General features: G+C 41.1%; 1 protein-coding gene across 1 annotated transcript in view; it reads right to left on the reverse strand.

The window, feature by feature from the left end:
• Positions 1-90: 90 nt before the first annotated feature.
• Positions 91-24,811, reverse strand: part of USP24 (ubiquitin specific peptidase 24) — a 148,356-nt gene continuing 123,635 nt past the window's right edge. Inside the window, exons 55-68 of the mRNA XM_030812898.1 lie at positions 23,387-23,500; positions 19,708-19,804; positions 17,552-17,668; positions 17,051-17,143; positions 15,104-15,206; positions 13,242-13,363; positions 12,235-12,348; positions 10,933-10,998; positions 9,149-9,215; positions 7,523-7,601; positions 6,491-6,566; positions 6,026-6,112; positions 5,523-5,633; positions 91-2,853 (exon numbers count right to left, since the gene is read on the reverse strand). Coding sequence (XP_030668758.1) covers positions 2,791-2,853; positions 5,523-5,633; positions 6,026-6,112; positions 6,491-6,566; positions 7,523-7,601; positions 9,149-9,215; positions 10,933-10,998; positions 12,235-12,348; positions 13,242-13,363; positions 15,104-15,206; positions 17,051-17,143; positions 17,552-17,668; positions 19,708-19,804; positions 23,387-23,500 — 1,309 coding nt within the window. The 3' untranslated portion in view covers positions 91-2,790. The remainder of the gene's footprint in view (positions 2,854-5,522; positions 5,634-6,025; positions 6,113-6,490; positions 6,567-7,522; positions 7,602-9,148; positions 9,216-10,932; positions 10,999-12,234; positions 12,349-13,241; positions 13,364-15,103; positions 15,207-17,050; positions 17,144-17,551; positions 17,669-19,707; positions 19,805-23,386; positions 23,501-24,811) is intronic.

A 24,811-nucleotide genomic window follows, 5' to 3' on the forward strand; every position in this document is an offset into this window, starting at 1 on the left:
AGCATTTAGCACCAGGCACAGGCTCATGTTCCCCCACCCACTACGGCTGTGTTCTGATATATGAAGAATGGCGGCAAGACTCCAACTCTGTGTTTTTGAAAAATTTATTTTATACTCTTAGAAGCTAAGAACTTTGCCACACATGAACCAAATTTAGAATTAAGGTTCTTCCCTAGTGTATCTACTTCCTTTTGAAATTTTATAAACAAGATTCTATACACAAGAGGTAGCAGAGGAAAATTCCAGTCTGCTTGTTCCAAGCTCAGAAGGTAACTGCACACACCTCAATGTTAGCAGGGAAGGTGGGGCAGGACGGGGTAAGTTTGATGATACGGCGCTCTAGTTCCTCAAACTGATTGTAGTTGTCAGTGACCGTGTGAGGACTCCAGGAGAAGTCATGGTGAGATGCCCGCTGGGATGCTTGTTTTCTTTCCCAGGATGCCTTCAACGGGCAGAATCGGCCATCCTAAGATCCGCCTCACTAAGGGAGCTTCTTGAGAACACACAGCATTATTGAGTTAATTGTGCAATTCCTGCTCTGTTTGCAGACCATTTTGAAAGGTTTATAAAAACATCTTCATCCAAAAAATTGGCAGTAAAAATGACAACTCTTCCAAGGTAAGCCTGTCATAATTGTCACTGTTGTACTACATTAAAAAAAGTCAGCAGGTTCATTGACTGTAGCTGTCAGCAATCAAGTGGTTACCAGCAAAGTGAAAACGATGGTCATTGCAGCAACAATATAAGCAACATGATCTGAAGCATATAATATACACGGTGGACGATCCTGATGAAGCTTTACAGTGAGCACAGCAGGTGCTAGGGGTGTGGAGGGCTTGTTTCCATAGGAAATAAGGGGACTAGAAGTGGCGATTTCACTCCTGATTTTGGGCTCCTGAGAGTGCAGTCGCCAGCAATGACATCCCAGCATGGATCATCGCCAGCATTTCAAGGTCACGTCCCACACAATCTCTTGGTGAGGATGGGGGTGGAGAGAAGGTGAGAACAGGGTAGGGGAAACAGTAGGACCGGAAGTATTCACGTACTCAAAACCAATGTTAGAACATCACATTTCAAACTGCAAGAACATTGGAACTGTCTGCAGTTTGCCACTCGCCTCTGTCCATTTCTCTAAGGGTACAGTTCTGCTCTTAAGTGCTGGCCCTTCCATCTTCTCAGTGTGTTTGACAAAGGCCACTGCCAGCCTCCAGCAAGTCACAGAATAACAAAGTGAAGTCTGACGGCACAGAAACCCTCACTGCCAGAGAATGAAACAACTGGGCCATAGCGAGAGCACAGTAATGAGACACCACCTGCCTGGCCAGGTGCCCACACAATGCCACAGCAGCCAGACAGGCACTTCAGGGCTGGCTGCGCCTCCGTGACTTGGCAAATCTAACTGACAGTGAAAACCTGGCACTTCCAAAGCCTCCTTAGTTCTGTGCATGGTGAGATGAAAATAAGGCAGAACCTGTAACTAAAGGCAAAACAGGGCCGAAAATGTGAGCAATTCAAAATACAAAATGTACAAAATATATATGAAATATGTGGGTGTAAACCCCTCCCCCCCCACCACAAAAGGGAGCTGGTATAAATGAGTGAATGGTGCTATACTTTGGAAATACAACTAAATGGATGGTTATTCAATTGCTTTATATTTATTTCTGGGAAAATAAATCTTAAGCCTTGACTGTCTTTTCAGTGTTAATTAGTCATGTTGAGGAGAAACAAATTCTCAAATTCCTTCTCTGCATTACAATTACTATGAAACTCACAAGCAGTGTGTACCAACTCAAATAGTTAACTTCATATATAACCAACACCAAGGGTTTCAGTAATTATGTTTTAAGCAAAAGCAAATGATTGCAGATCACATGATTTAAGACTACAGTTTATTCAATATGTCTCCAAGCATTAAAAAGATAATTCTGTGAAGTCAAACTCAGTAAAATTATATCTTAAAGTGCTTTTATTTTGCTGTTTTTAAAATCTATTTGGGGAACAACTCATAACTTCTTTAAGTGATTGATGTCAAATAATGCACCCTGTACTTCTGGAGAACACAGCATTTTCAAAATTGCTCTTTTCAATCTCAATTATATCAGAAAAATACCTTCAAGAGCTTAGTATTTCCCAATTTTTGATCCTGATCCTGGTAACCTTTCATCAAGATCCAAGCTTATGCGTAGGGTTCTCATCTAGGCCCATCTGAAATTCTATACAAATAGGGAGACATATTAAATACAAAGGTCTGTGTAAACTGACTTCTTTAATTACTATTTTACAATGAAAAGAAATTTTATTACATCTTTACATCATTTTAATTGGATATTCCTGTTTAATGTTACTGCAAGATTAAAAATTTGCCCCCCACATATCCAAAAGCAGCTTGCTTTTTCTTAAAATATAAAAACCAGAGGAATTTCTTTTGTAGCATTGGAGAGAAGGCAACAGCTTTATGCTCACTCTTGTATGTTCGTGTAACAAAAAAGTCTGCCACTGGCTCTATTTCCGAAAATCTCCACAGAAATGTGAATCCACATATAGACCACGCTCCCGGGACAGCTGATCCACATGCCGGAGTTCTCCCACTGCCAAACAGCTCCCAAACCTTCTAGTGGCCTAAAAACGCTTTCCTTGAGAAATACACGATCCGCCCAAGTCACAGCAGCTTTCCCAGTCCAATCTCCAGGCTCTTCCAAAGGGTTCAAGTTTGAGATTCTGATTCCAAGAAGGTGCTGAGCATCCAGTATTGTGTGTCTTGACTCCTCTCAGGCTGGGCACGTTCCTCTAGGGATCAACATCATCAAGGTCACTTCTCAACTCACCAATCATCATGGGAGATTCTGAACCCTGCAGAAAAGAAAGTTAAAGTTCATACGGTTAGAGAAAAGGTTTTCTATGCTGACTTGTGTTCTGCAATTTAAACATGTCTTCATCTGGCAACTTAATGCAATGTTTATCAAAGGGTAATAAAATGTGATAACCATTACATCTAATATTTGACAATTCATGATTATGTAAAACATATACATTTCTATGATCTCATTTAGTCAGTGAAACAACCCAGTGGCTTGTCTAAAGTCACAGTGCTACTCTGCACCCATGTGAGAACGCAGAGCAGTGATGAAGCTGGGAGAGGCATTGATGGCCACTGTGCCCGCTTCACGTTGGGCACTGTGTGAGCCTCCCTGCCCTGCACCTGCCAAATATGGGCTCTGGGTCACTCCTGGGTCTGAAGGCTGCCTCTGTTACCATCTGTGTGGGCTTTGGCTTACACACTTGGCGAATCGTTGTGAATACTCACCGTGTGCCGTGGGACTGATCTAGCTGGAGCTGGGGTGGGGAGGAGCAAGGACAGTCTCTCTAAAGTGACAACCTAAGCTGAGTGAGAGTTGGGGGTGAGTAGGGGGGCCCTGAGGTGGAAGGAAGAGAGTACTTTGATAAATAAAACTCAGAAAATGGGCCAGGCCCAGTGGCTTATGCTTGTAATCCCAGCTACTTGGGAGGCTGAGGCAAGGAGAATCGCTGGAACCTGGGAGAAGGAGGTAGCAGTGTGCTGAGATCGCACCACTGCACTCCAGCTTAGGCGACAGTGCAAGACTCCATCTCAAAAAAAAAAAAAAAAAAAAAAATCAGAAAATGCGGTGGGGAGGTGCACAGGTGCTAGATCAAGCAGGACTCTGTTGAGGATTCTGGCTTTTCTCCTCATACAAAGCCTTTGAAAGGTTTTAGTGCATGAACCAGAGAGAAGCAGGGGTGGAGGTGAGGGGATCCTTACAGACATAGGCAGAGAGGGGCTGATGACAGGTGGAGGAGAGGGACGAGCACCCTTTCAAAGGGAGCTGTCCGGGATGACATGGGGGTGCCGTGTGTGAGATAAGGAACGCTGATGGAGGGCCAGCTTTGGTGGGCGCAGGGAGGAGGGGTTGGGCACATCAAGTCTGAGGTCTTTAAGGTATGCCAAGTGGAGAACATCAAGAACAAGAGAGCTGGCTGTTCATGTTCAGAAATCCAAGGTGGGTGTGGAGAGAATATGGAGTGAGGGCAGGAGGGTGTAGGTTAGAGACTCCACGAACCTTTACTGGCGGTCCAGAAGAGGCGGTACTAGGAAGGAGACAGAGAAGGAACAGCCAGAAGAGTTTGAGGAAAACTGTGAGAGACAAGTGTCAGGAAAGCCCTGGAATGGAGTTTCAAACAGGAAGAGCGCCAGGAGCGCCAGATGCTGCCAAGCAGTCGGCTAAGATGAGGCCTGAAAGCTGCAAGCCACCTGTCACCCCAACTGCTGAGTTGGAGAGAAGAGGGAGTTAGCGGGGAAGAGGCTGAAGAGCGAGTGAGAGATAAGAAAATGGGGAAAGTTAAGTTTAGAGAATTAGTTGAAGTTTGGCTGCAAAGAAGAGGAAGGAAGGCACAGGCAACAGAGAGAAGAGAGGCTTTGACGGGGCAGAAGAGAAGCCAGTGTGCTGAGACGTCGCTGGGAAGGGTCTGGCAGGGAGGAGCGTTCTGGATGCTGAAGGGTTACATACACATTAGAACGCAAAGCTCTGCCAAGGTGGGCGGGGATGAGCACTAGGGGCGTTGGGTGGACAGAAGCAAACTTCCCATTGTCACAGGAGAGGAGACAAGAACAGTGCAGATGCTTGGGAATTAGTGGCCGCAGGAGCTCTCCTGTGACAGCTTTTATTTTCTCTGCAAATGAAGTAGGTGATGAGGTAATGTGTGGAGTGACCTTGGGCTAAGTCACATCACTGTGCTGGGCTGCAGTTACCTTTCTGTGAAATCAGGGTGACAGCTGCCTCACATAGTGCTTATGAGGATCCGAAAGATAGCACAACAAAATATGACACCTACTACATCAGTAACATTCATTTAATGGGGCCTATTCTGTACCAAGTACTGTGAAGGGACCACAGAGGAGACTGCTGTTAAGGAAAGTTACAGACTATTGGAAAGACATAATGATTACATTGACACTTAGTTCAGTGTTTGCACACAGTGGGTGTTCAATACATATTTATTTTCTTTTTCTACTATCATGATTGGTATTAAAGCTGTTTTTTTTTCTTTTTTTTAAATACATGTCAAAATTTTCTTGGACTCCCCTGGCAAGCAGGTATACTTCAAGAGCATGGGAGCTTTTCTTTCAAGAGTCCACATTTCCAGGAAGGCTGGTGAGAGCAAACGAGGGACTTTCAGTAACCTGGCAAGGCAGAATAAAGTGAACAAGATGGAACGAATCCACCTGTGGCCTGGCTTCATCGGGACTACCCGCGGGTTGATCAGGGTGGCCAGCCACAGACACCTCGAGGCCTTCCATTCACTTCACACTGCAGCACTGCTCAGCCCCGTAAACACACGGTTGGTGCATATGCTGAGCTGAGATCACTAGAGGGCAGCGCTGGTGTCTCTTTGGACTCACATTCCAGAGGAAGCATCTTGTTTTCCTCAACTGTGGAAATTCTTTTTGTAAAGCTTAAGAGCAAGGCTGCCCTTTGCACACAAGGACATGCTGACAGTTATACCTGCTGTAGATGCCTGTCTCCGTTCTCATTGGCAGGACTGCTCTCCGACCCATTACTGCTTCCTGATTGCTCTTTTTCATTCAACAAAGCTGTGGCATACGCTAATGTGTCCTGCAGAAGATTCAAACAGAAGACGACAAAGTTAGGGCCCATTCAGTGGCAGCAGCAACCACCAGGGAAGACTACCTTTCATCTGACCTTCGGTGGGACTTGAGGCCTGAGAGTGAGGCCTTCATCACAGTCACCAGAACCCCCTCAACCCCTGTCCCTTTTTGTGACCAGACTGCCCAACCTGTATGACTTTCCTTCTAGACAAATAATCTGCACATATTTGCGTAAGTGTACACCAATCTGTTTTCTTTTCATAGAAATCCAATTGTTTCTTCTGCTTGTTCTCATCTTCAACTCATATCTCTCTTCTCAGAGGTGGCAGTTTCTGAGAAACACACTGAGAATCCTCCGTAAGTGATTCAGACCACACAAAAACAAGAGACAACTCTCACCTGAGCTGAAATGGTTCGCTGAAAGGTTTTTCCAGTTGATGTTTCATTAGAGACATTACTCTGTGGTGTCCAATAATGTTCTGACATCTGAGATGAAAGGTCAAAAATGCCATCAGAGGTGACAAATAAGCCCCCATGAGTTCACAGTTTCTACCATTAGATATTGAGTCTTAAAAGCATCCCAAGTAGGGTACAAGTCTACCCAGACCTTCCATCACATAAAGCGATTCAAGACCTCAAATATTGCTTCTTATATCATCATCCCTACCTTTTCCCCTATGAAGTTAAGACATATGTATTAGGACAAATTTAATGCACACAAGATATAAACCGTACCAAAGAAATGTTTGAAATCTGAAAACACTTTAAGGTCAGTCTCCATATTCAGTTCCAGAGATTTTTCCTGACAAGATGTGCTATTATTGATTTCTATGTTACAGCTAGAAAAATTCAGCGTTCAGTTACCTTCTTCTGTAGCCACTGCACAGCCCAGCTCCAGTGGTGGGAATTCTCCTTGAAGTACTCCTTAGCTGCAGGGCACCTGATGACCGAGGAGATTTTTATTAGCCAAATTCTTTCTTTGCTTGTTCCTAGTGCTTCATTTTGAAACGTAAATGCTAGTTACATTAAAATTCAGTTGTCTTTATATTTGTGATTCTACTTAAATGGGGTTCCTAGAGTAGTCAACAGAAATTACAATTGCTTCCCCCAGAGGCTGGGGAAAGGGTGGAATAGGGAGTCAGTCTTCAATAGGTCCAGAGTATCAGTTTCAGAAGATGAAAAGAGTTCTGGAGATGGATGGTGGTGATGGTTGCACATCAATGTGAATGTACTTAAAGTCACTGAACTATACACTTAAAAATGGTTCAAATAGTAAATTTTATGTTACGTACATTTCACTACAATTAAAAAAAAAAGAACCTTCATTTTGCAGTCAATCAGCCTGTGTTCAAGTTTTCACTCTATGATTCTAGGCATGTCACTTAAACTACCCATGATATATGACTCACAACTGTACTAACCTTATGAAGTTGTTACAAAGATGAAATAAGATAATACAGGCAAGGTTCTTGACACAGTGCCTGGGTTCACAAGTGCTCAGGAGCTACAGGTGACATGATTTGAAAGGCTATTCTGAGGTTAGGGACCTAGAGCCTGAAGAGCTGGTAGCTGGGTTACATTAATGAGAGACCTTGAGTGAAAGCTCATGAACTCTTGCTCTTAAAGCCTCCATATCTGCCCTGATTCCTGCCTTTCTGACATAAGGCCTGATGGGGTGAGCTTTTCTGGGATTCTATAAAAATCTGCTACTCTTTTAATACTTCCCCTCGTATTTTTTTGAGATCATGCAAATAGGTTTCTGTACCTTCCAAGCAAGCAGGCCCTGACTGAGTCAGATTCTCCAGGTATCAAAACCGGTCACATGTTTCCCTTCTGCTCATATGTGACTTGTAATTAAAACACCATTTCCTCCCTGCATCTTAATTCAATACTTACTTTTGAGCAAGAGTGACAAGAAATTTGACACACTGGTAGCAGCGACTACTGTCCACATGATTACTGTGGTGCATCAAAGCTGAAGGAAGAAAAAAGGACATTTTAACAATAAAAGACTAAACTGAAAGTGGCTCCAAGTAACAATAAGCTCTCTTGTTCTAAAATTCGACAAACTATTTTAATAAACAGATAAGGAACAACTTAACTAAAAGCATGGTGGTGCCTGACTCAACAGAATCCCCAAATTGTAACGGGTAGAAACACTACTTTAAGTATGTTAAAAAAAAAAAACATTTACATGGTGCTGCAAGTTTGACTTTTAGGAGAACTGAACAGGAACAAAACTTTTTACTGCCTGATTATTCACCTAGAGACTTTTCCACATATCATGTTACTGAGAGTAGTTCTAATACTTTTAGTTTGATAAATGAAATTTTATGATACTAGGGTCAGTTCAGCAATTATCGCCTGCTCTGTGTTTTAGGGATTTAAACATAAATAGGCTGGGCATGGTAGCTCATGCCTGTAATCCCTGCACTTTGGGAGGCAAAGGCGGGTAGATCACTTGAGGTCAGGAGTTTGAGACCAGCCTGAGCAACATGATGAAAGTCTGTCTCTACGAAAAAATACAAAAATTAGCTGGGCTAGTGGCGTGTGCCCATAATCCCACCTACTTGGGAGGCTGAGGTGGGAGGATCACTGAGCTTGGGAGGCAGAGGTTGCAGTGAGCTGAGATCATGCCACTGCACTCTAGCCTGGAAGACAAAGTGAGACCCTGTCTCAAAAATAAATAAATAAATAAATAAATAAATAAATAAATAAATAAAAAATAATAATAATACTTGGTCCTGCTCTTGAGGAGTTTATAGTTTTTAAGTTCCAGAGGGCCTGTGTGTGGCTCTGACTAGAGTACAGCATTCCAAAGGGTGGCCTGAAAAGCTGAAGCTACAAAACTTTTTAGCTTAAATCTTCTTTCTACAACAGAAAAAGGCCCTAAATCTCTTAATACATCGCAAAATCTAAAATGATTCAGATTAAGTGGAAATACAGGTAAATGTGGGAGCTGGCTAACATTATTCTTAACTAAACTTCTTCTAATGAATAGCTCAGGAAAGCCAATTTAGCCTTCTGCAAAAGCAAGCCCTGCCCAAACAGCTTAAGAGCAGACTGTGAAAATATGGTTACGCTTGTACTATAGGTGAAAAGACATTCACATTTCATGAGACTGACAACATCCTGAGTCTCAGGTTTTGGTTTTTCTCTACCCAGTGGCTACAGAGTGGAAGGAAAGATGTCTTGTATTAGGGAAGAATCCGTTAGCTTCTTGTTGAAGTGGCCATTAGCTTGTTGAAAAAACTTCACAGCACCCCTGAATCTTACCTAATCTGGTAAAAGAATCCCAAGCTACACCTTCCTGACTAAAAGAGGAGAAATGTGTAGGGTGAGAAGATCCCTGGGTTTTAATTTTTCTGACCAGAATGAGGGAGCCCAGTAGCCCTGACCAGACTTCTACTGTATCAGTCACTGTAGATCCCACCGAGAGTGGCAGGAGGCAGAACTGGCCAGAACAATAGATTGTCCACATATTTACCATAGACATTTGTGTATAAGACCAGGCATACTTGCCTAGTAATCCATTTTCTGTCTCAAACACAAATTTGACTCGCTCTACTTGTATGGGATCTTCGATAACCTGGGAAAGGAAGAAACAAAAATTAGTAAATAAAAGAAGGAACTTGTCATAGCCATGGGTGCTTTCTTTATAATTCTACCCAAGAGATTAATTTAGTGTTTAACAACAACAACAACAACAACAACAACACCAATACAGGACGGGCATGGGGGCTCATGCCTGTGATCTCAGCACTTTGCGAGGCCAAGGCAGGAGGATCACTTGAGGCCAGGAGTTCTGAACTAGCCTGGGCAACAAAGCAAGATCCCATCTCTAAAAGATAAAAAAATTAAAAAATAAATTAGTTGGGCACAGTGACATGTGCCTGTAGTCCCAGCTATTCAGGAGGCTGAGACAAAAGGATCACTTGTGCCCAGGAGTTTGAGGCTACAGTGAGCTACGACTGTGGCTCCAGCCTGGGTGCCACTGCACTCCAGCCTGGGCAACAGAGGGAGACTCTGTCTTGAAAAAAAGAAAACAAACAAACAAAAAACCCCCAATACAAACAAATATTACATCTCTGCCACATATCTCAAATATATCTTAAAACTAAGAGAAAAAACTATTAAGCTATACTTAAAGATCTATTCATTTCCTATCTATGTGTTGCTATCAACTAGATCTATAGTTCTCTGTGGGTTACGAGGACATATACTTTATGATCCTAAGGATAAGAGGGTTATGCTCTAACTTGCTTAGTAAAAATGTATCGAAGTTCTGCTATCATAGCTGTATTTCTAGTTCTTAGTACTGAACTGTGCATGGTATAAAAACTATATGGGTTTGTTATTGATAGATGAACAATACACAGTCCTGCCCCTAAGAAGCAATAATCCGCCAAAGTTTGTAAAAGCACTAGGACCAAAAGGAGGTAAAGAACTTGAAAAATAAGCTTTTAACAAATGGCATCTATGATGTCTTTTCTTACTCAAAACTCTTTATTAAGTGATTATTCTGTGCCAAGGCCTCTATGAAGTATCAAGAGTCCAAAGGGAACCCAGGCCCTCACTCTCTAAGGAATCTCTGGACCACACTCATTAACTCATGACCAGCCACCGAATCCCATTGATTCTCTTTCCACAATACCTCTTGATCTGTCTGTCCCTTGCCCCACCACAGGCCTTATTATTTCACACACACAATACTCCCAGACTCCTAAATGGGCTTCTAGTTCCCAATCTTGCATCCTTCCTTACTCCATCCTTCAATACAACTGCCAGAGGATTTTTTTTTCCATTGCTCTTCACACTTCTGAGACTGGAAAGAATCCTACGATTGATTACATTTCAGTTTCATGGCTCTTAAAAATATTTTTCATAGTAAGTACATACAATCAATAGTGTCTAAGATTTGATAAACTATAAAGCCGGAAATGTACCTCTGAGGGTGATTGTGAAGTTTAAACCTAATATCATTTGCTCTAACACGATGCCTTCTCCATTGTAAGGCCCTGGCAGGGGTTAACCATCACTATAACTCCCCTTCAGTCCCCTGCACTACAGTTGTTTGTGCACTTGTCTTGCTCCCTCAACTCAACTGTGAGCTCCTAGGAGGTAGTTTTATTACTGCTTGCCTCTAAACCAAATGCATTAGACACATGACTGACATGAAGATTTGGTCTCAATAAATGCAGACCAAATGAATGGAGAAACAATAAAAAGACATAATTTTTTATTTATAAACACTTGTTGACTAATACATTCCTAAATAAAAGTGAGTCAGAACAGTTATGACTTACCAATATTTCATGAAGTAGTTGGAACGTATTCTTTAACTCATGGGGTGGAGCCGTTTCTAGTTGGTTCTGAAATATTTTTTAAAAGCATAAAAATTTCAGTGGAAAGCATATTGGAATGGCAATTAACAATGCTGGATCCACATTCTAGCTCTATCACCATCTGGCCAACCTTGGACAAGTCAATACCCCTTTCTAGGCCTTAGTTTTTCAAATGCTAAGTCTGGGAACTGAAATAAACAACCTCTAAGGTTCTTACAGCTGCAACACTCTGATACTTTACTATGAAATTAGGAAGGAGAAAAGAGAAGAAAGAGAAGGGGAGACTTCAAGTCACTAAACAGATCTGATTTTATATATGTCCATATCCTAGTTTGTTTTCCAGAAGATGCTGGTAGAGCTACAAGAATACAAACGGGAATACTCTGAGTTAAGGATGCTATGAACAAAGTACATAAAAAGTCAGCTTATAAAATAGAAAAATGTGCCAAGATATACTAAGTGAAGAAGGCAAAATTCATAAAACACACTCCCTTCAGCTGTTTTAATAACATTTATAGGTATAAAAGTGGGTAAGGACATTGTATTAAAATACCACACTTCCAAGAGGCCAGGTACAGTACTAAGTGAGCACTTCACGTATTATACCACCTCACTGAATCCTCACAACCTGTGAAGTCAGTCACAGAGGAAGAAACTGCCCAAGGTCATATAATTAGTAAATAGCAAAGAGAGGAACTTAATCTCCTCTGATATAGGTCTGTAGAGAAAAGGCTGAGGGCAAAACATATTGTAAGAGCCTAAAGACATAATCCACTAATCACCTGCTTCTTGTTAACACTACATGTATCACCACTATAAATACTGGTGCAGAAAAGAAGGCATGCAGAAATTCTGTGGGCAGAAACTAATATATACATAGTGGAAATTCATATAAAGAGGCCTGGAAGGAAATATCAATGTAACAGTGTTGGTCCTCTGGGGTAGAGTGAGCAAGGATGACTGGTGATGACCACAGTAGACTTTGGTCTCATTTCTTATTTATTTATTTATTATTTTCCTGGCCTATATTTTTTCTTTTGCCCTCATTTCTATGCTTAAATTTTTCCCAAAGAGAGTATAGTAATTAATCCATGTAATTAAAAATTAAAGATTGAAAATGAATAAAAATGAGCCTATACTAGAATGATTAGGAAAAACAACTTAGGTTATGAGAACAAGCATACTGCCTTGGAGCAAACAGATGCTCTCCTAGAGTCTCACCTAAAGGCGATCTGGCTATCACTCGTCTAACTGAGGTCTTACCTTAATGAAATGCAGCATTGTGAAGGAAAAATGCTCATTACAGAAACAGCAGTACACTACCATCTCAATGAGTGCCAAGAGCGAGCCTGTCAGCTCCCGCAAAGCAAACATTACCTGGTGGGAGGACATAACACAGTCAGCTCTTCTCATGTCACAGTTAACAGTCCATCTGTTGTTGCTGCCTTTAACTGAAATCTACCCAGATTTTCAGATAATTAACACTGCCTGAAAACAGGGTTTCTTAACTCTTAGAAATCTATAGATAGACTTCAGGGTGTCTAAGCCTGTCTGAAATTTTACACAATTTTGTGCAAATGTGCACTTTTTCAGGAGTCGTTTCCATCAGTTTTTCAAAGGCAAAAGCTCCCACAATTAAAATAATCACCAACAGATCCAAAAAATATTAAGCAAAAAAAAAAAAAAGATATGTATTAAATAGCACAACACTGTTGATTTCATTAAAAAAAAAAACCAGAATTATATTGTTCATAGATTCACGTATCTGTAAATCAGGTAGGGAAGAAGGACTGGAAGACGGAGTCCACAGCTGGGGGTGGCTCTGCTGGAAGGGGAGGGTCGGATTGAAGATGAGCCACACAGGCGCCATGATGGACTGCTGAGAGCAGCCCACCCACACTCCTGAGGTTTAACAACACACGTGGTTCAGAGTTGTAGTATTCCAGGACCAGGGACACACAAAAGAGATTGGGGACGAAACCCTCTACAATTAACGAAATGATTTTGATGGGTGAAGTGCCATTTACCTCCCTCTGGGGCCCTGATGGGTAGCTGGCTGGGCTGGACCTGGAGGTCTGGACCTTGGCTGAAGAGAAGACTAATAATACTCTCTTCCACTAATTATTTCTTTTCGACATATAAGAAAACTTAATTTGAAAGAACCATTTCTTCTCTTAACGGTACTCTTCATGCCAAACATAACTAGTAACAAAAAGCAATTTTCCTCAAATAGGAGGAAAAAAAATGGCTTTAGAATAACAAGTACATACCTCTAACAGGTAAGGTTTCCCTTCAGACATGAACAACAAGGCTTCTACTTCCTCATGGAGGGGCAGCAGAGGGCTTGAGGGAGCAATGCTAATGGGTGGCCGTTGCTTAAATATGCCAGGAGCTTTAGGAGACCAAAGAAACAAAACAGAACCTGCCTCACCTGGTGTTACTCCACAAAATACACATCCATAAGAAAATGTGCCTCCTTCAAGACTTGCACACACACTGAGTACTCACATACACACACTGAGTACTCTCACACACAGAGTACTCACACACACACTGAGTACTCGTGCAGAGTACTCACGAACACTGAGTACTCGCAGAGTACTCACACACACAGTACTCACACACTGAGTACTCACACACACAGTACTCACACACTGAGTACTCGTGCACACTGAGCACTCACACACAGTACTCGCACACACACACAGAGTACTAGCACACACACTGAGTACTTGCACACACACTGAGTACTCACAAACACACTTAGTACTCACACAAGTGGATCCCTCACAGTCTAGGGGATACCTAGTGATTCCCACTCGATAATCTTTCAAAGAGGTAAAAATATAAATAGTTTATGAAATACTGCCAAAAGCTGCCACTGAAGATACAGTGGAGAAGACACTTCTGTTCCTCAAACAACTGTTCTCAAATAATGGCTAACACCACCTATGCTAAGCAGAATCAACCCATATGGAAGGAGTTATCTCATTTGCTAGAAAAACCAGAGTCATGATTTAATTTTCGTTACAAAATTGTCCGAACTCACAAAATTAGGTAGCATTGTCTTTTTAGATGAGTCGGAGTTTAGTAAGCAAACTCTGCCTTATCACACAACCATCCGAGTGTTCCTCCAATGTCCCTTTAGAGAGTCAGTAAGCATTTCTCTATCAGAAGGATGCTCTGTGTTTTTATTTAGTTTCCTGCCATTAGATTTTCCTAGCAGCTTCTGGGTCTGAGTTTGCATTCATGCCTTGGCTTCTATGCCACTAACTAGCTGTATGACCTTGTGGAGGTTACTAAACCTTTCTGTGCCTTAGTTTTTGCATCCATAGACAGGATGAATACTCCTTATAGGTTTGTTATGGGGATCAAACACAGTAAGTTTAAAGCACTGTGTGCTTCAAACACAATAAATTCAAAGCACAGCACACAGAAAACACTGAAAAGCTGGTTTGCTGTATTATTACTCTGGTTGTTGTCACTATCATGACAAGGCCCAGGAAGACTATAAAAACAGTACACACATAGGTTAGGACACTGGATAATCATATAGGACAATCTGTGGTTTTGCTGTATTGAATGATGACTGTTATTAGTTCTGGGAGACAAAATGGAAAGTGCTACCAACTATATCTTACATTCAAATATATTTCAATGATGTAATTTACATCTGCATCCCCTTTGTTTTTACAAAGTACTTTATCTCATTATCTCATTATACCTGGGGAATTATGTTTTTAGTATTTCCGTTTTGCACTGAAGATCAGAACGGTCAGGTTCACACAACTAGGAGACTCCAGCCCATACCATGGCTATTTTCCACATAGTAGCGGTTCAAATTAAGGTGATAAATGAGCTCTGAATTAGCTTTTAATCCTAAAGAGTTGTTTTAAAAAAAATACTTATATACCCTCTCACCTCCCCCAAATAAATGATGACTCACTTTCTCTTATGGCAAACTAGTAAAATATTATAAAGTTTAACATGAATTAAAACAAAAATTTTAAGTGCACCTCAACTAGCAAGTAGTCGAATGAGAAACAAGAGACATTCATTTAATTGCTAATATAATTACTGCCCAAGCTAGACAAATTCAGTATCTCTTCATTCTAAGATATGTTAAACTTACCAACATTCCTTTGGGATGACACATCTGAATGCAAAACAAGTAATGCCACTGTATTGTGAAGATTCCCAAATTCTCGTGCTTGTGCTGAACTCCATCGACGTATCTGTCATCAGGGAAGATAAAGTGGCTGTTAGTGTTGTCATCAGAAATAATATGAAGAGGAAGGGACAGGGTTTGCTGGTTCATAATATTCCGGGCTTTAATTATTTCTCAGTGCTTGATAGAAGAGGTCAAGGTACAAAAAATCACAGGTTTTAAGCCAGCTCAAAGGGTTATATTAACTCATATTCTAAAACCAGTCCCTTTATGGATTCACTGTAGGTACTGAGTGCTTACAATGCGCCTCAGTATAATGGGAAAAACTCTGAGGCTGGAGATCTGCAGGTCTGGTCCTGCCTCTACCACTCACTGTGCCGTATAATGTGAGTGAGTTCTTCACCACAACAGTGTCTTGAGTTCTTCATGTACTGGCAGAGGTAAGGCTACCTGCCACCTCCCTATTCTGCCTACTTTGTGATTTTGGGGACCAAATGAAATATTAAGTGAAAATGTTTTCAGAATAAAAGTGAAAATGTTTTCAAAAGTAGAAATGTGCTCCATAAATGCAAAATAGTATTAATTATATGTGCAGCTGAATTACAGTGAATTTAAATCAATGGCTAGTGACAATGGGGCCTTGCATATGGAAGAGCTTGAAGTGGAAAACGGATATGGTAAATCTCAACATAGTATCCACACACAGAGCACATAATGCTGTCAGTACTTATTTTTTTAACACTCAAGAGAAAGCTGAGAGGAAGCCTAAGCCGAAAATCTGTCTCCCTTAGCAGGAAAGGAAAAATGCCTGTGTAATGTGTTTACACACAGGGGAAAAGGCTCTGGCTTTGACACCAGCAGAGCTGGGTCTGAATCCCTGCTCCACCAATGCATTAGCTTTGTGACCTTGGACAACTTACTTATCATCTCTGAGCTTTACTCCTTGCCTGAGAATGGGGATGAAGCCGCTTAATTTTGCTGAACTGTGAGTATCAAAAGTATACCACCACAAAGTGACCAGTAGTATTGAGTACATAATAAGTACTCCATAAATAGTACTTACTACCACTGCATGTTAGCATTTCATGTATTTTGAATCTATCAAATAAAAGAAATACAATGGATGGGAGAAACACTGCAATAAAGCAATTTCAAACAGGAGAGTTGGTTTTGGACATATTCAACACTATTCTAACAAAACAACCTGCGTAAGCCGAGGTGGGCAGATCACTTGAGCCCAGGAGTTCGAGACCAGTTTGGGCAACATGGTGAAATCCTGTTTCTATACAAAATACAAACATTAGCCAGGCACGGTGGCATGTGCCTATAGTCCCAGCTACCAAGGGGCTGAGGAGGGAGGATCACTTAAACCCAGAAGGTCTGGGCTGCAGTGACCCCTGATCACACCACTGTGCTCCAATCTGGGTGACAGCAAACCTGGTGACAGAGTGAGACCTTGTCTCAAACAAACAACAAACAAAAAAACCCAAACAACTTCCTTTTCATTTGAACAAGAGTATTATATCTGCACTATCATTCAGTTTATAACAGCACAACTTTGCATTTGGATTCTGGCTGTGTTTTCAGCATCTGACTTAAAAGAACCACCACCAAGACAGCCTTGTTCACAGCCCCAGAGAGGAAGTAGAAGACCCCAATACCACCTATTCCTTAAAGGTTTTTGAAACCCCCTCCCCAGTCAGAATCCATCTTTCCCTCTTATGACTTTGTCACTAGTTAGTAATTTCCATGGGTTATTAATAAATTCTATGAAGAAGTTGTCAAAATGGTTTAACTCCAAAGAATTTTCAAGTCTCTATGGTACTAGTACTTAGACTTCACCTACAAAAAGAAACACAGTGGCTATGAAAACCACAGCCACTCCACTAGGGCTGTGAAAGTAGTCCTCACCTGACTGTTTTGCCGCTTGGCCCCCAGGAGGAAGCTGATCATGTGCCGCAGAGCCGAATGCCTCAGAAGAAGATCTCCAGCCCTAATTCCTTGCTGTCACAAGATATTGAGAATAACAAATTATATTTCTATCTGCACAAAAATTGGTTTTAAAAACACAGCTAAATGGAAAGTTTTTAAGGAGTCAATATGTTTTTTAAGAATATTATTTCCATATAGACAGTACTTGTTAAAATCTAATTAAAAAAACTCCTGAGCCTCACATTGCTTCACAATAACTACTAAACAATTAACCCCTAGTTTTAATGCAGACTCCTACTGCTATCAATGAGTAACTACACCCACCTCATCAGAATTCTTACAAGTAATATAATTCACAAGATTTTTAGGAAGAAACACCATAAAAAACATACCATATAGAACTTTGCTAACCAGTCTAAAAATTTTTTAGAGTGTAAATCTTCTGTATTAGGAAAAGATATTAGGAAAAAAATTATTTACCTTTTGTACAAAAGTGTTGAACAGGAAAAAGTACTGAGCACAGTTTTTACAATTTTCTGGGACGTCTTTGTCCAACAGAGCAAGTAGTACCTCCAGTAACTGATGAAGGCTTTTTAACTGGTTAGAGGAAAGATAAAATTACATGAAGAAAAAGAACATAATACAGACATTTATAACAGGATTAATTTGAGGTAAACCACCATAAGAACAAAAGGAAAGTCTGATTGATACAATTCAGTGTCAGATTCAGATGGACTTATGCTTTGAAGAGCATTTTACCTTCCAGAGAAAGATTGGTACCATAGCAATAATTAAAAGCAAAGCTTAGTTTCAGTTCCTAGATTTCAGAGTCAAGGGCATGATTCTACCACCGAGTCACATTTTCTCCAGAGCCAGTATCTCTCTGTCTCTTAAAAAAACGTGGGGTGTTTAGGGAAGACATTTCTGAATCCCTCCCTCCACTACGTTACTTCTTCACATAATCACAGATGCAAAGAATAAAAAACACAGACACAGGCATAGGGGCCGGAAACCAAGCCGATGGAGCAAATGGAGAGCAACAGCCTGACAGAATGACAACGGTGATATCGACTCAGCCGTGAACTTACTTGAGAGCCCGCTGACGCCTCATGGAAAGCTTTGAAAAACATTTTATTTGTTTAGAAACCATTTTGGTTATGACATTGCTTCTTCTTTCCCTCCCACCCCAACTGTTTTTGGACAAGTCCCTAGAAATTCATCTGTGATCTAGATTTAAGACCAGGCTTACTACTCTCATTAGTTCGTTTCCTCTGAAGATGGTATTCATACTTCTGCAATATTCCAATCCATCCTGTCACACCCATTATAAATACAGTAAAATGTAGCATTTACATAGCACTTCATTTTCAAAGTACTTTACAAGATAAAGTGGGTGGCAAGAGGCACCATTTCCATTTATGGAGGGAGGGGGGGAAATAGACATGAAAATCCATCAGCTGGGCATCAGACAGAATTCACTGAGCAAATGGCTTCCAAGTGTATGGCCGCCATTCCTTCTCTTTCTGCCACCAGCTGTCCTGCCTTTAGAGGCTGGTGGGTAATATGCTATGGCCGGACCCCATCTCTAGGGAGGCTGCACTAACTCTGCCTTTATCCTTTGTTTGGGTTGGTACATGGGAGGAAGGAGGAGAGTGATATGGTCCTTATGTTAAGGATTCTTGACGCATCTTAGAAACTTCCACAGGGAATGGAGCAATGGCATTTGAACTGTCCTCAGCAGCTCCTATGGCTTGTATTCTATATTCTGCATCCGGGTAGGATTTTGTTTAAAAAATGGTTCTGCTATTTAAGCTGATCAAAACCACTGCCTTACAGTAAACCTCAACTTCCTAATGATTCCCGGAATTGAGATACAGTCTTTGAGGACCTTCCTAAAGGGCATATCTGACTGCCTTGTTCATGGAACTAAGTGCTTGGGTGGCAGGCACTGTATCTGGATCAACATCCTCCTTAAAGGACTTGCTCAAAGTTACACAGCAAAGCCAACATCTGCATTTGAAGCAGTAATTCCTAGAATCTGTATTTAGTTCATTGAGGCACAATGCCTCCAGCTAATGTTTATAAGAAGCCAATCTGTTGTGAAAATAACATTTTTCAAAGTTTTCCATGTAGTGTCAGCTGTTTGAAACAGCAAACTTGGGAAGTAACTGCTGTACCTGTAAGGACTTAATGCCCCTGGATGAATGGCACTATTTGGTTTGGTTGCCAGCTACAGGTTTAGATCAGGAAAATAGCTTATGAGGAAAGAGACAAAGCCAGAGGTGGCTCAAAATGTCTGCTGGCCTAGATGAGTCTCTAGACACAGATTAGTCTCAGTTCAGAGAGATCTAATACAAATTCTTGAGAAAGGACTCTGAAAAGGGAGTGTTTCTAGAGAGAAAATCCCAACGCAGACCAAAGCAGGCCTGAATTCCTGGCCTACCCTGGTGTTTGGGATGTGAGGAGGAAGGGACAGAATGCCTTCTCCCTGGCATGTACCAAAAATCAGTTCACAGAAGGTGTATTTATGTGGCAAAATTACCAGACTCCAATCCTAGGCTCTTTCTTATTACCTGCAATTTAAAACATTTGGTAAAAACACAGTGTATAAATAACATTTTAAAAACAAGACCGACCTTATCCTGATAAAACAAGGCACTGTCTAGGGTTTTCTCCAGAATGGTGGCCACAGCAACTCGTACTTCTCTCACACTGCACTCCAGTAAGAAAATCCTGAAAGAAAGAGAAAGGTGGTGTGAGAAAGGAAGATACATTTCCACAACCTCAACCTTCCCAAGACAGGTCCCACCTAATAGCCAAGAAACCAAAGTAGAGTCTCCTGACAGTGTTAGCACTTACAGGCCAAGTGGAGCTTTCCAAGGTCACTTCACTTCTGCTTATTCCTGCTAACTGAAATGCCACCTATCAGCTGACAAGGCTCTTTCAAAATTCACTAAGATTCTAAGTGGCAACTATAAGAAAGTTTAAAAGATAACAAGTACTCCCATAATGTTCAGCTCTAGAGGTACAATCAGACTCAGGTACAATTCTCTTGGAGGGAATACCCAGAGGATGCAAACAGATCCAGAATATGGGGAGCTCTACAGAGCAAACAGTCTACTCCTCAAACAAATGGCACAGCATATGAGGGGCAGGGGGACAAAGGAATGACTGATGGTCAGAAAAGCCTTAAGAGAAACAGAAAGCAAAGGCCATGTGTGGACCTCATTGGATCCTGATTTGTGCAAACTCAATGGTAAAATGACACTTCTGAGACCTTTAGAGGAAATCTGAACATGGACTAGATATAAGGTGATATGAAGGAATTATATTAATTTTGTTGGTGTGATAATAGTAAAGTACTTACATTATTTTTAACTTTACTGTTAGAGGTGAACTTTACCTTCAGATACATGCTAAAAATTTATTGTGAAATGATATAATGTCTGCAATTTAAAATACTTCAGAGAGAAAAAAAAGCCTGCATGTGGGTATCCTGTGTGAGAGCTGAGATAGCTAAGGCAAGACAGGCAAATGTCGACAACTTGCCTGGGGTCTGGGTACAGGAGAGGGCTCATTCTGCCTAATTCCGTGTGTGTTTCAACATTTCCACAATAAAAGGCTCTTAAAAAATGTAAAGTATCCTTCATGTTAGTAGTTTGAATTCTTTAGATCAATCTGTAAGCAATATTTACTATGAATTAATTTTTTTACGATTATAATTATGTGTAAAGAATTGCCTTAAAAGAAGACTACACCAAGGGGCTGATCTAAAAGACAACACCTCTTCATGTTTAAAGTTACTAAAACATGAGTATAGTATATATACTTATTTTTTAGTTGTAAAAATGACAACCTATCTTAAAAATTATAAAGAAGTAATTAGAAAAAAAAGATCATTAATTCATCAAACACGAAATCACAGCAGTTGATAGTGATGAGTAATTGGTCTTTATAAAGAAAGAAACAAACTATAATAAACTCCATCAGGAAGAATGCAGAAGTAATTCACTGGGATTCCTGAGCATTAGGAATACTAAGAAACCAAACATACTACCCAAAGGATGTTACAGTTTCTCCAGAGATATTTAAAAGCAAGTCTGCTTGGATATAAGGGAATGAATAAAATATTTGCTATGTTACTTCCAAATGGATGATGTTCCTATAACATTCTAATGCTTGCACAATGCTCAGGAGTCCTGTTGGAAAGATATTTTGGAATCAAACTAGAAAAATGGTTATCTCTAATGTAAACTCTAAAGGGACAGGCGTACAGCACACAGCACTTCAAAGAAATGCTTATTGACTCTTTTTATGAATTACATGGATATATGCATGCATGCATGAATAAGTATTTGAGTGCTTGCTATTTGCCAGCCTCTTTGTGTCTAGTAGGGAATGAACTGAACCTGGCTTCTGCCCTCAAGAAGCTGAAGATGTAGTGCAGGAGATAGGCAGAAAATAGGGAGCAGACTAGCAGGCAACATCCGTTAGACTGGGTGACTGGGAGCAGCCTCTCAGAGCAAATGCTATTCACGCTGGTGTCTGAAGGAGAAGCCACTTACTATGCGAAGAGGGGAGGACAGTGTTCCAGATAAGGAATAACAAGTGCGAGGACCCTGAGGCAGGAAAATAAGCTCGGCAGGTTCAAGGAACCAATGAGCCAGTATGGCTAAAGCCTGACAAGCAGGGAGTGGGTCAAGGAAAGCCTGGAAGGACAACAACCAGATCAAGCAAGGCCTTGTGGGTAATGGCGAAAATCTTGGATTTTATTCTGAGTGCAATAGGATTCCGCTGAAGAATTTTTAACCAGAGAGGTAATGTGATCTAATTTGTTTGAAAAAGAACAGTTCTGTTGCTGAATGAAATAGATTAGAGGGAAAAGTGCAGATATCAAGTAGGCAAATAAATGTTTGGACCTCAGACCTACAGAGGAAGAGGATCAGGGATCGGCAGTTCTGAAAAGATCTCTAACTTACCACCAGACTGTGATCGCCTTGTGGGAAGAGACTTGCGTTTCTGAATTCCCTGTTGTGTGTTTGTTTTGAGACAAAACAGAGCATATTTGTATGCTGGCAGAAGTGACGGAAGTGACAGAAAATTCTAGAAAGTAAAGATGCAGGAATTAAGAGATAATTAAAGGGTCAACTTCCTTGAGAAGGTGTGCACATGTAGAGAGATTCATTTTGAAAGAAGAGAGGATACTTCCTCCACAATAAAGAGAGGAAAGGGCAAGCGGGAACAGACTCTGGCAGGTGTGTGGCATCTGTGGTTGGCGTAGGAAATGCTCATTTGATAATCTGTACTTTCTCAGTGAAGTCGAGCAGCAAGGAGTGGGCACAGCTGAGGCAGAGTGAAAGAGGAGCCCACTGGGAATAGAGGAGACGGGACACCAGAGACCATGGCAGTGCTTGGTGGAACCCCACATAAATGTTGAACTTCCAAGGACAGGAGAAGTTGACTTGATGAGGATGATCAGAAGTAAAGTATAAACATTCATAGTGATTGGAGCATTCTGAATTTATGCCAGAAAAGCAAATTTTTCTTTAAATTTCAGGTACATAGGTAGATGTACTATCATAGGTAATATACTACCAGGAGTTTTTTTTTTTTTTTGAGTGGAGTCTCGCTCTGTCACCAGGCTGGAGTGCAGTGACGCGATCTCAGCTCACTGCAACCTCTGCCTCCCGGGTTCAAGCGATTCTCCTGCCTCAGCCTCCCAAGTAGCTGGGACTATAGGTGCCCACAACCATGCCCAGCTAATTTTTTGTATTTTTAGTAGAAATGGGGTTTCACCATGTTGGCCAGGATGGTCTCGATCTCTTGACCTCATGGTCTGCCCGCCTTGGCCTCCCAAAGTGCAGGGATTACAGGCGCGAGCCACTGTGCCTGGCCTACCAGTAGATTTTTGAAAAATAATTTTTTAGTCAGAATCCAAACACAGTTAGACAATATTGTGAAATGTGTGATAATCTGGAATTGTTTCTCTCTTTCCACCAGATTCCGAGTCCCTGAGGGAAGAGACTTGCATCTCTGACCCCCTTGAGCCATAGCAGGGGTTTAAGACCCACGTGCCTATGAGTACCTGGCAGGCGATCTGCCTCACAGGCTCTTCTTGTGGTCACTGAATACTTGTCTGAGATTATTTTGGAGTGACCTGAATAATTTCCTCACTGTTTCAGTGAAGAGAGTTTAAAATAGACTTTAAGCAGAAAAATAATTTCAAGTTGAAATAAAAAGGGTTATAAGAAACTTCAGCTCTAAATCACTGGAAGAGACACAAATTTCTTTTAATTAAAAGACTCCAACACTTACTTTATCAATTCTCGTCCTTCAGAACTAATAAAATATTCAACTAACCACTGACAAGCATCAAAACTTTTTGAAAGCAATGCTTCAATGGTAGCAATCCATTCTTCGGTATCAACCCTTTAAAAAAAAGCAGATACAGCAATGTTAGGAGCATGAGCCCAGCCAATGACCCCATGCAGTGCACTCTTGTTGGTTCTTATCATTTCTATCTATGAATGTCTCTTTGTCTGTCTATCGTGGGTAGAGTGGAGGGATAAGAGATACTTAATGACTGCCCACTACCATGGCTCTGTGTACTCTGGAAGCCAGTGCTTTGCATTCCTTGGCTCCTTGTGGTGGGGCTCATCTTTCCCCACAAACAAAAACATGTAAAGAAGCTTAAGTCTTAGACTTTACCTTCCTTCTGCATCTTCATCAAACAACTCGAATTGGAAAAAAGGCCTGAACTATAGCATTTTGTTCAATTAATTTACACTCACAAAATGTCCACTTTCAGAATAGCTTACATTGACATTTTTATGCTTTATTGCTAAAATCATTAATAGCCTACCTTATGGAACAAAAAAAATATTCAGGCAGAAAAAAGGTATAATGACTATTCTACCCATGCCCTCATAACACCTCCCTTACGTCCCCCAATGTCCCAAAATGATCATTGTGTAAAATGGCCATATAAACAAAATGGAAATAGTGTGCAATGTGTAAAGAGCATGAACAAATTTCACAAACAAAAGTGACCAAGTGTCCTTAGTTAATCCTATGCCAGACATTAAAAGAAAGGAATACATTATTTTTTCTTTTTCAAATAATAAAGACTGAGATCACTTAATACATCTTTGATTATTATACATAAAAATGAAGTTGTCACTATATATTTTTTCTGAAGAGTTTCTTGACTGCAAAATCTGTCCAAAAACCTCTCCATACTTGGAGAAGCTCACTTTGCTAGTGAGCGGGAAAAGACTGGGAACTTAAGGGTCTTTTAACTCTAACTGGTCTCCTCACCCTGGGTCTCCCCTTACTCTAGGTATATTCTACAAACCACTGCTCAATACTCCTCATTCTTCACTCATTTATTCACAGAACAACAACTTATCCAGAAGCTATAATGTGCAGGCACCTTACCAGGTGCCGAAGATAAAAACCAATGACAAGGCCAGGCACAGTGGCTCATGCCTGTAATCTCTGCACTTTGGGAGGCCAAGGCAGGCGAATCACCTGAGGTTGGGAGTTCAAGAGTAGTTCGGCCAACACGGCAAAACCCCGTCTCTACTAAAACTACAAAAATTAGTCGGGTGTGGTGGCGCACGCCTGTAATCCCAGCTACTTGGGAGGCTGAGATAGAAGAATCGCTTGAATCCGGGACGCAGAGGTTGCAGTGAGTCGAGATTGCACCACTGCACTCCAGTCTGGGCAACAGAGTGAGAC

The sequence above is a fragment of the Nomascus leucogenys genome, chromosome 5 (genome assembly GCF_006542625.1).
Source record: "Nomascus leucogenys isolate Asia chromosome 5, Asia_NLE_v1, whole genome shotgun sequence".
NCBI lineage: Eukaryota > Metazoa > Chordata > Mammalia > Primates > Hylobatidae > Nomascus > Nomascus leucogenys.